Below are 17,459 nucleotides of genomic sequence, written 5' to 3' on the forward strand. Positions count from 1 at the left end.
CAAAATAAACTGTATTATAATGCTTTAGTACTGGAACATTATTGCTGCACTTTAATAACTGATTACTACTATTGATAGCAGATGCATTCTGACTTTAACTTGAGCAGGAATTAATGTTATGCACCCCATGTGTAGGCTGACCAGTTTCATATTGACTCCATTTTGATACCTCTTTGATGTTTGGTATTGTTTTCATTGGATAGCTTTTTTTAATGAATAAATTGAAATTAAAATATTTTTACGGCTTTGTTGTTATTACTGTTTGAAAATAAACATGTTGAATGCAAGATTATATGTAATGCAGTCATAATACTCATGGAGAAAAATCTATTACTTTTTGCATAGGTAATTTTCTTGTCTATAAGATCCTAATATCTTGGAATTGGATTATGATTTGTATCCAGTTTGTCTGTCTCGAAGTCGTGTTATATATGCTTTTATAATTACAGCCTTAATAATGGATTTCATTAAATGCTTTTATTTTGCATACTAAAATGAACAAAATTATTCTGGATAGCTTAAAAGTGTAGACAATATTATAGCTGAACTTAATGCAAATACAATTAATGCTAAATTACGTTTAACACGTAAAACTATGGTTACTCTCCAAGGGAGACACCCCCGGCATGCAAATTTTCGTGACTTGGTGTGTTTGCTGCATGGATGAATCGGTGGCATATAGTAAATTGCAGCGCTGTAAAATAAGAATTGTTTTTTTACTCCCTCTTTCACATCATCTATACTGACGATTGTGGCTTGCGATAAGTTTGCGAGTGAAGGCAAACGAGGCGCATTTGGTTAGGGGGGGGAACACGCCAGTCCAAAAATCTTACTACATTTAGGACCTGGTGGAAACCATCGTTGTAGACTGGCCTCTCTGCAGTGTGATCGGAGCAGCTGGAGTTCTCGCCGGCTAGGGAGGAGATCAGGGAAAGAAACAGAGGGACGATCCGGGAGCTTGAGCAAGCGAAAAAGGGTTAGGCCTGGAACTGGCAAAACGGGTAATTACCACTGTGATCAACTAATTACAAATATTGACCTGTTATTAAAAAAATCACTCGGCTATGATATCCTTCTGAAATGTAACTCCCCCCCCAAAACCGGAAGGTATTTACTAGTCGAGAAAGCAGCAGCTTTTTTTTTTTTTTTTCTTCCTCCTTCTGCAGATGTGTGGTTCAGGCATTGTGATTTGCACTTGAACTTGATGACCGTTTTGTAGCGACCAGGTTTGTACAGAGTACATGTCGCGGTCAACATCGCTGCGAGGAGAACTATTTAATTATTGAGCCGTCTGCCACATTGAATCTGAAACCGAGCGCTTATATGTAGCCAAAGACATTGTAACGATTTGGATTGTTAATCCTGCAGATGTGACCTTATAAGCCTTGCCTTCAGAAACCTAATGTAACCAAAATGTAACTATATTTCGGTGAATTTGCAATCGATTAACCTGACCTTGGTACCTAGCAGTATAACAAAGATTAATGAATTATGTGTCAGAATTGGGATTTTATGCCGGATGTTATTAAAGATAGTTTATACCTTTTGGTATATAAACTCATAATACATTTCACACCTACAGTATATAAGGCCGGATAGATCTTCACTGTATATCTTGCCCACAGTAAATAATCGATCGTCGATTGAATATATAGAATATTTTAACGCTTCATCAAACATAATGAATATATGACACGAAAAGATATATATTTGTATTTGTATTATATATAATACATATTTAATACATAGGCATATAACATATATAAGTAGAAGAGTAAATACCACTAATACTCATCACATAAGTACACTACCCATTTCTTGTAATATAATTTAGTATAAGCTTATAAATGTATTACAGCCCTTACTTTGAGCGAAGTGATGAATTGAAAATTAATGCACGTTATATATCATAATTAATGCACGCACCCTAATTGTTAATTGTTACTGACTTTTGTTTGTGTGTTTGATGTAGACGCTTCATATATACATTATATAATAGACACAAATAAGCCACCCATTTTTGGTAATATCATGTAGCATATATACTACAGCCCGTAGTCTGAATGAAAGCAGTAATTGAAAATGAATGCACTTCGCAAACAAAAGTCAGCAACAGTAATTTATCTTTTGTTTAGAGATCGTTTTATATCTCTATACACATACAGAAATACACCACCCATTTTGGTAATATTTATTGTTTTACATCATGTATGTATTACCTATTTGGCTAGATGTTGAACTTTTCAGTATTTACCTATATGTGTAAAACATCTAGAATGAGCACATACTCATCACACTGAAGCGAGGAATTGAAAATGAATGTACGTTAAATGAATTACTAATTGTTTTTAATGTTTACAGTATTCTTGTAGGCCACATACATAATATCTTTTAAGAATGCCTTGTGTTAACTCCCATTTGCATGTAATACAAATAAAATTAGAATTTCATTGCACCCATTATACACTAATTATGACCACAGCTGATTGTGGATGTAATATGATTCACCTGTTATCTTTTTCTCCTCTTCTATTGCTGACATTAAGATATGAGCATATGAACGTATGAGCTTCATTTAAGGGCTTTTAATAAATGTGTTTTAAGAAAAACAGCTACAGTAGAGTCAGTAGTCACTTAAAATATTACTATTGCATAGTGTTTGCTGTATGGACTTCAGTTAATTGCTGACCCGAAGTTTTCCAGTCAGAAGTTGTAGTTAAATTGTACCACAGAGCATGTTTTTGAAAGTTGGGTGGTTTGGCGGGCAGGTGGGAGGTGTGGAGGGGGAGGGGGGGGGGGGGGGAGGGTAGGGCTAGGGGTCTGAATCTTCTGTCAGCTTTGGGATTTGCAGTTGTCTCATGCTTTCTATATATAATGCTTGGGAAGGAGAAGTCATTTTCTTCTAAATTAATTAATATTTAGTATCTAATACTAAATGTACCTTGGTAAGTTCCCCTGAAATACACCTTGAAATAATAATTCAGCATACGTTTATCAATTTATATATTTAAAAAGATATGTTCTGTATACACTACTCAAACCATTGCATAAAGTTTGTTTTATTATTACATTTTATAGCTTTAAACTTGGAAATCATTCAAAACCGGTCATATTCCAGATTATGGGTTTGCATGCCATGCATCGTATCATTTAGGCAATGTGACTTTTTTGTTCTCGTTTACAGGGAAAAGGAAGAAGTGAAAGAGGAACCATTTTTCTTTTCTTTTATTTTATTCTTATTTGTAAGACACACCGTAGGTCACGCTGTTTTGGTGATGCCATCCAACGTCACCGGCCCTGTAACCACCACATCCTTAAAGAGTTCAGAGGCGAACTGTGATGCTTCCGGAAAAAGGACGGTAAGGGAGGCCTTGACGTGGAACAGAAAGCATAAAATGTGGTCATGCAATTCAAATCAGTTATTTGAACTTAATCTATATAGAGAGAATTTGTCCTGATTGAAAAGAAGTCATTCCACTAGAAATCAGTAGATTATTATGGATTTACGTTTTTTTTTGTTTTGTTTTTTGTAGATGGATATCTTATGAAGAAACTTGTCTCTTTGTATACCAACTACACCAAGTGTACAACAGCAGTGTTAGTCCTGCCACACTGTTGTTTGCTTTTTTAAAATCCATTCAGGAATTAATTCTTAATCAAAAAAAAAAAACCTTTAAATACAACTTGATCAGTCTATTCACAGCCGTGCTCTTAGTTCGTATGTTAATATAAGTATTCTGGATGCTAGGTGTATTTGGTAAATTATCTTGTTTCTGCTTTTTATGTGTGGGTACTGCTATGTTTTAAAAATGCTATTTAAATAAACATTGTTGCCTTTCCAGACGTCCCAAACAGCTATATTGCTCTCTTTGGTATATTAGGCCTATTACTCTCCTTCAGAGTAAAACCATACAAAGGTCATCGCCCTAGGCTTGATCTTAATAGTTAATGTAGTGGGCTGGATCATATCACAGGATGGGCACTTATGTAATACCTTTGACTACTTAACCTTCTATCCTAAATTGCTGTATTGCATTTCTAACCGAACAGTTACTTTCGCCTTTGGCTGGTGGTCTTCTGGATGTCTCATTCAGCTGTGGTGCTTTCCGTTTAACTGTCATACCTACAGGCCAAATGCAAACCCTGTCAGTGAAATAGCGGACTAAATTCACTTTGGGGGGTGGGGGCACAGGTGACTGATGTGGTTAAGCTCCACTTGTTCGTCACCCTGCTTTAGAGCTGGGCCAGGCTGCCCGCCAGCCATTGGCTGCCGGCAGTGAGGGTCAACCCACTCATCCAATTGGAGCTCGGGGCTGGAGCACGACGCCAGCTCATTCGCCGCTTGGCTACAAGGCCAGAAGGCAAACGGCACCTCAAATACACTAGCAGCAATGTAATGACATAACCACAGGGAGCAGCTCTGGCAACATGTTTTGGCTAATTACAGTTTCTTAATCTGCGCAGGAGCAGGGCAGAATCTGCGCAGTTGTTTCGGAGGTGTGCGTGGTATTACTCTCTATACAGAAGGTTTATTGCAGGGTGGTGGCCATTAGAGGATAAAATAAACCCAGCAGTGCCAGAACTGTGGATATTCTGCTGGGAAAACTGTAGCGCGGTGCGTGCACTCCTGTTGCTTGGCAACCTGTGTTGGCCTTAAATAACCTGTAGCTGGTGGAAACACAGCAAAGAGATTAAGTCGATGTGAGAGTTCGCGTGAGGTGAGAAGAGGTGGCAGGTGTCCCGATATGCTTCTCCTGGGGGCGATTATTTCTTCAAACCACACACCACTCCTAAATTTTATTATAATTGCACAGAAGATGACACATACCTGTATCATGTATATACCGGACCTATGTGGTGTATTAAGATATGGGTACCATCTTGTGTCTTTTACTCTGTTTTGTTTTCTCATTTTTTTCCCCCTCCTTTTTGTTCTCATTTACGTGAGTTGCCCAGCGATAAAACATTAATAGTAGGTTTAGATAAGTATGGCGTATGTGTCAGAAAATGAGGAAAAATGTTTTTGAAAAGATAATTAATATACATTTCCTTCAGCGATGAGTCACTTTTAAGCCGTTGTGCGGAATAATAAAATATTATTTCTAAATTAATAATTATTAGCATATTTGAATGCAATTTCACACATTCAGGTAGATGTGTGGACTTCCCCATTTTTTTCTTTGAAATATCTGGGCGTTTATTTGTCAGAATGACAGGAGGACAGTGATCGTATCATCGGTGCCATTTAGAGCTGAGGATAGACTCTATCTATGCCCTTTGAAGAGGTACGGTTACATACCTGCAGGTCTCAGATGGGCCGTCGCCTTTAATTGAATGATTGGCTTTGTCAGCTTAATCAGGGAGCCCTTTGATCGTTAGGCCACTAATGATAAAGGGCTTGTTTATCATTACCTGCATAGTTGAACAAACTGACTAGATCCCAAGGGATTCTGCATGTCCGAAAGGCCATGAATGAGTTTATAAGGAGACTGAGTTTGTCTGGACGTGGCGGTTTGGCAGAGATGAAGGGAAGGAATATAATAAAATAATAAAATTAACCATTTCAGTTTTTTCTTTCATCATCCAAAGCAACATGCATTTCTCAAAGGTACAACAAAAGTTCCCAACCTGGGGATCTGAACCTCTAAACTGGATAAAATTCAAAATTCTTTATACGCTAAACTATCTTCTGCTCATCTAGGCCATCCTTGAACTCGTTGGAGCCATAATCCGTTGCTCAGCCTCTCAGTCCCGATGACAGCGGTTGCTAAGTGGGATTTTCGCCCTAGCAACAAACCTCTAACTTTAGCAACCTGTCTGTAACTGGAGTAAAGGATCTCTGTAGGCATCAACCGACATCTATGTTGATCTATGCAACCAGGGCCTCAAGGTCTGTCACCGAGAGTGACGTGAATGGAGATAAAGCCGTGATAGGCATTTTATCATGTTCCGTTCACCTTTTGTCCTCATTTATGTGTAATTATATAGCATTGTGGCTGCTTGCAGCTTAGATGATAATGGCAAGTGTAACTAACTATGGATCTGTTGAACTCTGAAATCGGTTCTTTGAGGATGATCTTGAAAATGAATGTTTGCGATGTGCTATTTGCCTCCCTGTCCGTGGCTTTGGACAAAAGCGTCTGCCAAATATGCAAATGAAAATGGTCCTATGCTGAAGCATCCCATTGTCCTTCGGGTTCTCCCGTAGTGACACGTGTGGTAAGGTTAACATATTTTTCTGAGCTTGTATTTCTTAGATTTTGCCACATCATGAAATACGGGGCCTACTCTTGAGCTTCAGCTACTGGATTTGGTGGCCAAAGCAGAGAAAATACATTTTCAAAATCAATAAGAAAAATTAAGATTTCATCTGGATTAACAAGGTGTTGTATTCTTTATATATAGGGTGACCAGAAAATCCATGTCGGGGGTGGGGGGGGGCACTTTGAGCTACTTCAGGTTTTACAAACTACTTTGGCTAAATAGTTTTTCTTGTGCTTTACAGGTTCATTTCCTCGATTGAAAGACTCATCCAGCTGTTTCAGATTAACATTAGTGACACGTGCATGATTATAGGAGACTGACCAATCAGCACACAGCAAGAACTCAGTGCTTAAATGTCCTCCCTGACATGGATTATCTGGTCACCCTATTTATATATTAACAATACCTTATTTGGACATTCTTGAATGTGTTTCCTCCACAACAATTAATTGATACAGACCTGCCAGTCGTTAACTTACGATGGTGTGGTGGTGGTGATTATTATTCAGTAGCATAATTCGATAGGGATTAGCAGATTTAGGTCACACCATTAGATGGATGGAATTGTCTTCAACTATCCAGTCATCATCTGTGTTTAGTATTATTTGTAATATTTTACATTCCAGTGCAACAGTATCATAAACCCAATTGATTCTCTGGTGTTTTTCAAAATTGAAATTTGCCACAAAGAATATTGTTTTTGATACCTGGTGATATTTAATGTTATGAACCACACTTGGGGGGCTACAACATTCTATGAGGTTCCTTAGGCTTATCTGAAAAAAAAAACAGAACTTCTTATTTCCTAGTTTTTACGTAACTTTACAGATATATAATCTTCAGTCATTAAAGGTGTCACACTGACTCGTAAGACCATAAATAAACAAAACAAGAAAATAGACACACACAAAAAAAAGCGACAGTCATAGTTAATTAAATATCTATAAGCAAATACAAGTTGGTGTGTTTTGCGTACAGATGCAGGCAATCTACACGATCACTGAAACTCATCAGTCCATAAGCCTCCTCTGTCGCATCCAAACTAACCCTATCCAAGTGCTTCACCTCAGTTTGAACTCCCATCCACACACGTTGACAGAGCAGCTTCAGCTGAACCAACGGCTCATCGATGGTGCTCTCGTTTGCCGAGTGTCGAGTAGAGCGGAAGGCTCGCCGAGGTTAGACTGTCAGCACTCAGAACTGTCATCTCCAGATGATGCGGAAGAAAAATATGACCTGCGAGTTCTATCGTATCCCGGTGACACCACAGGAGTCAGACCCAACCACGGGGGTGATTTGATACCTGTCACCTTATCGTCCACCTGTGCAGGATTTCAGTGGCCTTAAATGTTCTAAATGGGAAAAAAATGTATTTTGTATTTTATTGAGACATATCCAAGTACATGACCATGTGATTAATTTCCACTGCAGTAAAATATATTTTTTTTGTGTCTTCAAAGGGTGATGTTTTCATTTGATCTTTCTTATTGTATAATTTCACCTAATATAAGAATATCCTTAAGGCTTGTAAGTGTTATTGGGCGTAGCACATTTTAGTGCTTGGAACATAATTGAAATAATTGCTGCCTGGTTCTTACTTAATAACTCAGGTTTATTATGTCAAAATTGTGCATTTCTTTGATTTATAAGCTGCATTTGCTTTACTTATATCAGTAAGGTCAGTGTAGTTCTCATATTGTCTTTGTTGGGAGAAGGCATTTTCTTGCATGTTTTTCATAGATATAATTACTATTGACACATGCAAATAAAATGACCTAAGATGACCTACGCATTACACGTGGGACAAAATGCAGCATGAGTCACGAGACCAAATAAGGAATAACTTCTTAGAGGTTTGCATTTTAAGGGAGGTCTTTGGGTCATAGCTACCAATATTAAAAGAGGAAATCTATGTAGCTAAAGTTACAAAATCAACGACCGTGTGAAGGGGGCGGATGAACGTGCCATAACTGTGGCTGTTTTCATGTTCACAGAAGGGGGACAAGGCAGATGATACCGTCACCCGGGAGGAGAGCTCGTCTGACAGTGGCCCAGCAAGGACCGTTGGCCGGCCCGGAAGGAAGCGTAAACAGCTTTCAGTGAGTGCGATTCCCAGCGTCTTTAAACATGGAGTGTACAGTAATCGACACCTATGGCATCTTCTGTTACCTGAGGTCTTAATGACTGTCAAAATAAATTCTGAGCAATGATGGACGTTGTACAGTTAGCTTCTGCTGCTGCATGTTAGCCTTTGCGTAATTTTTGTTTGTTGCAGTGAGCAGTGTTTGCACTTTGCCGTTAAAAAAATGAGGTGCATTCAGGCAAAATCGAGACACTTCCTTCCAAGTGCCATAGTGCTTTTCCTGTGGATTTTCTCATAATTGGGAGCATTAGCTATTGGTGAATTATTCCCGGTCTATGGATTTTGAGCAGTGAGGACCGGCTGGTCCTGGCATCCATGCTTCTCGTCAAACCCTTTTGGTGTGCGATGTCGTCCTTGAGTGGCGCGGTCTGGGGGAAGCTGCCCCATGCTGTCGCCTGGCAGAGAATGAGCCGTAGCGAGGCCTTTGTTGAACTGTCGTCAAGCCACCGCGAGGTTTCTCGGCTGAAACTCTGAACTGCTCTTGGACGGAGAACAAAGGCCCGTTGATAGCTGGCAGGACAGCCGAGTCACATGGGTTCGACGCCTGGGGTCAAACGCAGCCAGAAATGGCGTCGGGATTTGTAAAGACGCTCGCTAACATATGCTAAACCTCTTGTGTTTTGATTACGTTTTTCGTGTTTGTAAAAAATAAATTTCGAGGTAAGACTATCAGAAATGCTTTCAGCGAAGAAATACAACTTTATGAAGAGTTTTTTTAATTGTGAAGCCTTATTTTTTTTATGTGTTTCTGAGCTCTTCGCTACATTTGGAACTGATAATTCTAACTACTGCTGTAGTATCTAATCAAGGTGTGCAAAGTATTTTAGATTTCAAAGTGGGTGTTGTTTGCTGTTTTTACTGTTACGTGCTGTTACCGTTACATGATGTTTCTGCTACATGGACACTCAACAGTCTTGAATGTTGAATATCGTGTAACACCTTAGGGCTTCTGTCTTGTTTTCATGGGGTGGGGGGGGGCGCTACAACTAATATACTGTTTAAAACACTTTTAATGGTATGAACAGATTTCACAACAGAAATATGAGAGTGGAAACACTCAAATATCTCGTTTGAATCTGTAGAACATCTGTAGACCAGGTGTCACGTTTCATGTATATATTTCTCACACTTTACCACATTCCACGTATAACGACAAAGACACACTGAGATCAGCTGGTTTGTTCACTTTCCAGTTGTCATCACTGAGAACAGATTATTATTACACTGCAGATCCAGTGCAATTTACAAGCAGCAAAGAAACTCACTGCTTGGGCTGAATGGGGGGTTTAGCTATTACATTCCCCCACTGGATGTTTTATTACATTTTTCTCATTAGATTGCGACTCTATCTAATGGGATTGATCTATAGATAAATGCTATTATCTTACATTGATCAAAGTGCAAAATAATAACTTTGCCGTGTAGCAGATTTTACGTATTAATATTGTTCTTTTCAGTACTAAAATTAATAATATTCTTTATTTTATCAAGTAGCACCCTCATCACATCGAGACTGATTCCAAGACTGATTCCGTGTTTTTCTGTGTACTATTCTATTCTATTTATTGTCATAACATTTACTAAACACTAAGTAAATTACTCTAACAGTAAGCAATAAAGAAAATGCAAAATAACCTTAATGTCATTGTTGTTTTATTAAGAACAGTTTTTGTTTTCCTTTTGTTTAATAGATAACCTTTTGATAATGTAACCGAACACAGAACTGTTTCAAATATAGGTCTAAGTAGACCTATAAAAAAATTTGGGTAATGTCTTCAACAAAAACAAATAGGCCTAACGTATTATATAAATGATAGCCAACTTTTTAAAAGCTATGTTAACAGCTTAATACAGGCCATTTCTGAGTGAATACCAACATGTAAATATCTGTTTAATCTGTAGACCTAATAAGTGTCATCCTCGGAGACATGTGTCGCCTTATTTGAACGTGAAAGTGACTTGATAGCAACTCCCACTATAAAACCGAACTCTTACGCTGTCCTGCCCCACATTTGAGTTTAATCTCGCATTATTCTCCCTCATTGATGGCTCCTTGTCTATCTGGACGCCCAGACGAAGAGCGTGCTCGTTGCTCACGTGTTCTCCTGTACATTAATTTCCAGGTTATTTAGCGGTGAAGTGCATTGCTGAGCGAAGGGAAGATTAGGCATCATAAAGCATGTAGTACTTCTGACGTGATTTGTATTTGCATCCACGGGGCGTCGTGGCGCATTTGGCCGCAAATCTATATACCGTCCAGGGCTTGTAGCAGGAATTTTAAAAGATTCCTCATAAACTTTTTAAATAGCTGGCAGCAGTAGAAATTATGATGTCTATCAACCCCAGTAAAACTAATATATCTGTAGAGTCTGGATTTCATGCCAAGAATGAATTGGCTTGCACTTGTCATACACAATATTATATTAGGCTTTTAAGGGTCTTTCCAGTGTATTTTTTTCAAAAAGGTTTTATCGCTATCTAAAATTAAAATGTTTACCAGGTGTAGTTTTAATTTGACTTGATTTACGTGCGAAATCTAATTTAGTTGATTTTTTAAAAGGGAAAATGGCTTTAATTTTCAGGGTTTACATTTATTTTTTTAGAAACTGCATACATGTATTGTTGTTATTATACGTTTTGTATGTTACGATTATAAGTATGCAGGATGTAATGTGGAGCCATAAGCGGGTACACCCCTGCAATCAGCAGTCTGGCATTTCTGCTTTGTTTACGGAAATCGGTGCTTTCGGTGTTTAATTGCTCCGTTTACTCCTTGACATGACAAATACGATTTCCAGGGGATATTATGCAATAATCGCCATTTTATGCGTAGCTTTATATTTCGAATATTATTGCTAAAAACTTGTATTTTTGCTTCCATTCTTCTAAGGTCTGCAGTTCTCGGCGTAGCTACAGTATTTCCTATGACAGCCACCATTTACTGGACCAGCAGCGCCTTCCATGTTAGGGAAGCGACAGGGAGCCTTTTGGCAGACAATGGAGTCTGCATCTTTTGAGCCCTTAATTTAACTTGATTTATAGCTATTAACGATTGAATTAAATGTTACATTTCGGTCCTGCAACAGCATATCGCCATGTTTTAACGAGCGCTGAAAGAATCTAGTCCGTCTTTATTTGCCTGGACGGTAAATGACACGCAGTCTGCCCCCGTAACGTGTCCGGCCGCCCATGTCCTTCCCTGAAGTGCCCCAGATCTCAAAAGCTGTGCAAAAACGTAAAAATCTGTTAGTGATTATGTGCACGGTGACACAGGATCCAGCGAATCAAACACAGTGCCAGTTTCAATCAATCCGACAAAGGTTGCGTATGTTCCCTAGTATACGTTTAAAAATATATATGAAAAAAAACTGCAAGCGCATTTTCCATGCGTGTAATTATTTTGTTTTTTTAAAGACTTCCCTCAGTCCATTTACAGACACTACACTTCAGCCGGAGACGGTGGTGATAATTATGAATATGTATGTTGTGTGATATTGTATATGGTAACACGGTGTATCATGTACACTGTTTACCGCTCATGTATATTGCATTTTGTATAAATAATGCATTGAATAATTTGTCTTCATATTGACCAATAAATCACGCATCATGAATCTTCATTACGAAGATATTGAAGGAGAACAGGATTTCTTTAAACAAATATGAAGGCTGGGAGATTATGAGCAAAATCAATCGCTTTGTGATATTAATTTCTTGACCACATTTACTTTGGCAGAGACGTAGGATGAAAGTGCGCTCTGCAATACGTATAATGTATGTAATTACGTATAGTCTAACTATGAGTATGCCGAGGAGATATTTTCACAGAACTTTTGCAAACAGGTAGCGTGTAGAATAAATTAATTTAAGAATGTGAATAAAAAAGTCTTTCGTGCTCACCCCCCATAAAACACGGCATGTGCAGTGGAATTAACAGTGTCTGTTTCACAGAGAAGGTAAAAACCTGATTTAGCGGAATGATCGAACACGTACACGAAATGACGCTGATATTAATGGATGCAACGGTACGTACAGATCAAACGTATCGTCCACCCTGGAAAATAAAGGAATGGCTCATTAAAATCATATTTGCATTAACCACTCATAGGCAACCTTCTAATGATGTGGATAAAATCATTTTCTGTTATATTCTGTGTGACAATCTGTCGAACTTCACAGTGGCCAGTGAACATTTCCTTGTGGTTGCAGTGGTGGCTTATTGGTTAGGGAAGTGTGCTTTTGCTCAGAAGGTTGCTGGTTTGAATCCTTACCCAGCAGGTATCACCCTCAAAAATAGTAGCTGCCCACTGCTATATCACTTATGGGTTGAATGCAGAGGACACATTTCACTGCGGTGTGTCAACACTGACAATTAATTGCTTCCACTTTAAGTGAGAGGAGCAAAGGAAAACGGCCCACTTCCTCTTTACGGTTAAGTAACGCAACCCTCTAATGTTGAAAATGGGCCCCCACGACCCAACCAGGGTAGATCGTGCAAAGTCAGGAATGCTCGCTTGCTGCGTAGGAAAATTATTTTTAACTTAACACAGGGGATTGGATTAAATTTTACCGATTAGATTACAGTTGACATTGGGCCTGTGGTATCAGGGATGTATGTTATACTGGAGAAGCAGACCCGGAGAAGCAGTCCATCTGTCTACCATGACTGCTTATCCAATACAGGGTCCTGGTGAGCCTGCGTGGTGGCCGTCCCCGGAAGCACAGGGCACCAGGCGGGGGACATCGTTACCTTACTGCAGCCTGAATAATCATGGGGAGGACATGTGTACCCCACACACAGAAACATGGAGCCAGTGCAGAACGCATCTTAATGGAGGGGGGGAGGGGGGGAAGGGCATAAAGTCATGTCCACTTATTTGTTTACTTTTGAAAAAATCTCCAATTTAACTTTTTTGTTTTTTAAAAAACAAGGATATAAATGATGCTCCAGAAGCACTTTTATCCACCTACACATCTAATTGTAGATTCTAGTTATATATCTGTCCATCCATTTTCTGTAACTACAGAGCACACACACACCTACGGGCCATTTAGTAACTCCAGTTAACCTTGCCATGTTTTTAGACTCTGTGTGGGGGGGGGGGGGGGGGGCAAACCAGAGTACCCAGAAGGACCCCCACGATGACACAGGGAGGACATGCAAACTCCACACTCAGATTCAAACCCAGGTCCCAGAGGTGTGAGGCAACACTGCTAACCACTGTATGCCATGTCACCCCTTTGCATTTGGTATGTTTTACATAACCTTTGATTTCCTGACTTAGGCATTCAGGTAGTGGATTAACACAGGAACCTGGACTGGCTCCAAGACAGAGGACTGGGTTGAGACCCTTGTGTTTGAGACACTGTGTTCACTACTTCCAATATGAATGTTTTGAAGCTGACCCCTGAGGTGATTTTGCCCACATACTGCAAAAACGGCTCACAATTTGCTGTCTAATCCTGCAAAATAAGCATCAGTAAAAAAAAAATCAAATCCACAGCTCGTGTTTATACCAGGGCTATTCAAATCGCAGTCCTCAAAGGCCAGATACTGCTGATTTTCCAGCCTTCCGTTACCTGTTAGCCAGGTGTGAAGCCCCTGGCCAATCAGAATCAGTAATTATTAAATGAACTACCTGGGAGAACTGAAAACATGGTCTGGATTTGAATCAAGGGCAAGATTTGAATGGGGGGGCGGGGTGTTTAGACTTTATAATTTCACCCATGTACTGTTTCCTGTAAGGGACTGCTCAGAAATGTTATTCTGGAGTAAGTTCAGCTCGCTGGGCTTCCAATTTCTGTTTCCAAAGTTCAGGTTCAGCGTTCCAACGCCTCCTGCATTACTTTTTCGATCCAGCAGCGGTCTGACCGGAGGGGCATAAGCGTCAGTGCCAGCTGAGTTATACCCCTGCATTTCTGTGTCAAAACATGTCAAGCCTTTCACCGTATCTAATGTGAGCAAGGCCATGTGGCCATATATTATCCAGCGTTTCAGGTCCAGGACCGTCTATTTCTGAACCACACGATCCAAAAAGCATTTTTTGCACACGCCCTGTACTTAGCTAACACACATTTTGATGCCACGGTCCGAGGGGGTTATCAGTTATCTCTGGAAGAGTCAGGTAGGCGGTTGCTTTGTTGATTTATTCTACCTGTCCTTCAGTTCCCAGTTTTATATTGGTGACCTCTGTTTACTTTGTCCCTGGTAACCTAGACTCGTTGACTCCTGCGGAGAAAAGCCAGTGAAGCGATATTTATATGTGTGTGTGTTTTAATTCCCAGAAACCCCACGTTCCGCCATTCCTCTCTGTTCTCCCCTCGTTAATGAAAAGACGCATCTGAAAATAAATCCACGGCTTGCTTTTAAAGGTTTTCGGTTTGTTTATCGGGCTACAAAAGCTCTTGCACAAAATGACTTGTATGGAAATACCTGTTGCATACAAATTCTTCCATTCTGTTTTCCGAATAATCTTCTCTTTAGCCGCACAGGACTCTTTACATCATTCTTGTTTTTCATCACAAAATCACATAATTCCTCACCCATATTATTAAGTTAATATTTTGAGTCCGACTGATGTTTACATTTGCGCAGTTTCAGCAGGACAAAGACTTTGATTGATGATGTCTAATCCACGTTGCGTGATACTTCAGGCCTGCTAGGATTCTGCTTGCTTATGTGCAATGAAAAGTAAGTCATGAAGAGATTTGTGGACCTAGGGGATATTTATTTTATGCCCAACATGTGTTGAGCGGAGCACTTATTCAATGATTAGTCAAATTTCTAGCACCAAGATTGTTCACGTAACTTAGCTTATCCTGTTTTTCGACCATACACTGACGTTCAGTTGAGGGTCCGATGACGTCAGAGGTGTTTCGAAATTCTGCCTTCTGTGTTATATTAGCCATTAGCGTCCCCATGCTAACACCTGAATGAAATGTGAAGTTGAGTTGTGTGTCTCATGTTTCTTATCCAGATGGATACCTCCAGTCTCGTGAAGGAGTCTCAGTCTGGCCCAGAGACTCCCACTGGTGCTGACAGGAAGTCTCAGGCGCAGGTCTGCAACGGAGACCTGGACTCCCACACAAGCGGTGCTACATCCAGGAAACAAAACAGGAAGGCCCCGGAAAACGGAGTCCCCAAGGAACCTCCCTACAAGGCTGAGAACGTTCCGGATCAGGGCAGCTTCAAGAAAGGCCACGCAGAGTCCTCTCAGGAGAACGGCTATCTCACCCACCTGGACCAGGAGTCAGATGCCAGTGGAGAACAGGTGCCCTCAACGCCGCAGAAGAAGCGAGGAAGGCGGAAACTGGAGCACCCTGAGAAATGTAAGCGGTCGTGTTTTTTTTTTCCTTCCCTTAATCTCAAAGAGGCTGAAACATGGTTAGTAGTTAAAAAAAAAAAGGGTGTAAAAGCATCATTTGAGGAGCATTAATTATGGGTGATAGTGTATAACCTTCCCTACAAAAACGTAATTTAAATTCACTTGGTCATTATTGAGCAGGGTGATTCTCGCTATGTAGGTGAATGAGGTTTAGCGATTATAAATACTTCAGGCATATTTATGGGAGCCGTTTGTGAGGAGTGAGGCCGTCATTTGCTAATGGCGATTTTAACTTTCTGCCCAGCACGTGTGTCAGGGCCTTACGGCTCCCTGGGAGTTTATGGTTACATATGTTGTCCAGCTGCCTGAACGGACCGCTTGTTCATAAATAAAAGAACGCCAATTAAAATGAAATGGATAAAGAAATTGCATTATATAAGTATGATTTAAAAATACCTTGCTTTATAAGCACAATGGCAACAAAGTGCCTGAACAAATTATGAACATTGATGGAAGTTTTGATATATTTTTATCCTAGTAACCTTTCTCTCAAAACAGCTCATCATTACAGGTGTATGCTTGATGCTGTATACATTATATTCCTGGGCTATTATGCACCCCTGATTGTATTTGTTAGATAACCTGATTTATTAAACCTAGGTTTATTTGGAATATCTCAGTTGCCTAGGTATGTTTATGGTGATAGCTTGGTTTATACTCAACTTTTACTCTAGGATCTCTATAGGACTCTTACTCTAAACATAATGCCCTCTTTCTTTGGTGATAGCACATGCGCACATGCAAATGTTTCCCATAAAAGCCTAACAGCCCCACCCACATATACCTCTTGCACATATGTGTCACTCCGATTTAGCCGCGCATTGTAAACAGGACGGCCCTGTATGGCCATGGGCCTTTTACTTGTGAGCAGATGTCACATGTCTGTGGCATGCATGTCTCCAGGGGCCTGTTTCGGGTAGATGGGGGGCCCCCTTCCGCTCTGCCGTGAGTCCATTTATATACCGCAGAGAGGCCTGAACGGCTCACATCTGTCTTATTATTGGTGCAAGTGGGACACTAGGAGGCGTAACGGTTCGGGTGAACTGCAAGAATAATCTCAACAAGGCTTCATTGTTTTTTTGTTTGACTCGTATCAAATAAATCCTCGTTCGGCTTGTTTGATACTGATTCGGTTTACAAAGGATCGACGTGGATCCATAAGGGACTTTGCAGTGATCTGATGAGATTCCTAAAAAAACATGGGGCATAAGGAGATTCAGTCGTAGGCTAGGGACAGGCACACGCATACGCACAAATCCTGCATGTCCGTAGCCTGCGTGAGGAAACCAGAATAGCAGTAAACTCACAGAAACACATGGAAAGCATAAAGTAAGAAAAAAAACACACTCACGCACACGGAGACATGCACACGCATGCTCTTATGTCGCGTAGCCAAGCCGCCAAAAGATAACTGAATGCTTCATCGATCTCGTAAACGGGGTCTGATAGAAATTGTAATATAATTTGATCTGTTAGAGGCGAGCGTACAGCAGAGCGGATAGAATGACACAGAGTCAGCCACGGAGTTTGGCGAGGGCCCAGTTGGCACTGCATCTACGGCAGGGCATGAAACCAAACCTTCACACAAACCCAGTGACCTTGGTGGTTGGGGGGGAAAAAAAAAACTTTACCTCATGAATTGGTTATTTACTTACGTACCCTCTTTG

The 17,459-nt window shown here is 40.2% G+C and overlaps 1 protein-coding gene across 3 annotated transcripts in view; it reads left to right on the forward strand.

The window, feature by feature from the left end:
• The first annotated feature begins 855 nt into the window (after positions 1-855).
• LOC111857940 (DNA (cytosine-5)-methyltransferase 3A) overlaps positions 856-17,459 on the forward strand; it is a 44,583-nt gene continuing 27,979 nt past the window's right edge. For 2 of the 3 annotated variants that reach the window (XM_023839210.2, XM_023839212.2), the window contains exons 1-4: positions 856-1,001; positions 3,185-3,359; positions 8,259-8,363; positions 15,385-15,736. In XM_023839210.2, coding sequence (XP_023694978.1) covers positions 3,276-3,359; positions 8,259-8,363; positions 15,385-15,736 — 541 coding nt within the window. In that variant the 5' untranslated portion in view covers positions 856-1,001; positions 3,185-3,275. Of the gene's footprint in view, positions 1,002-1,122; positions 1,227-3,184; positions 3,360-8,258; positions 8,364-15,384; positions 15,737-17,459 lie in introns of those variants that run through there. The other variant, XM_023839211.2, reaches the window with a different exon arrangement.

Source organism: Paramormyrops kingsleyae, chromosome 14 (assembly GCF_048594095.1).
Source record: "Paramormyrops kingsleyae isolate MSU_618 chromosome 14, PKINGS_0.4, whole genome shotgun sequence".
Classification (NCBI taxonomy): Eukaryota; Metazoa; Chordata; class Actinopteri; order Osteoglossiformes; family Mormyridae; genus Paramormyrops; species Paramormyrops kingsleyae.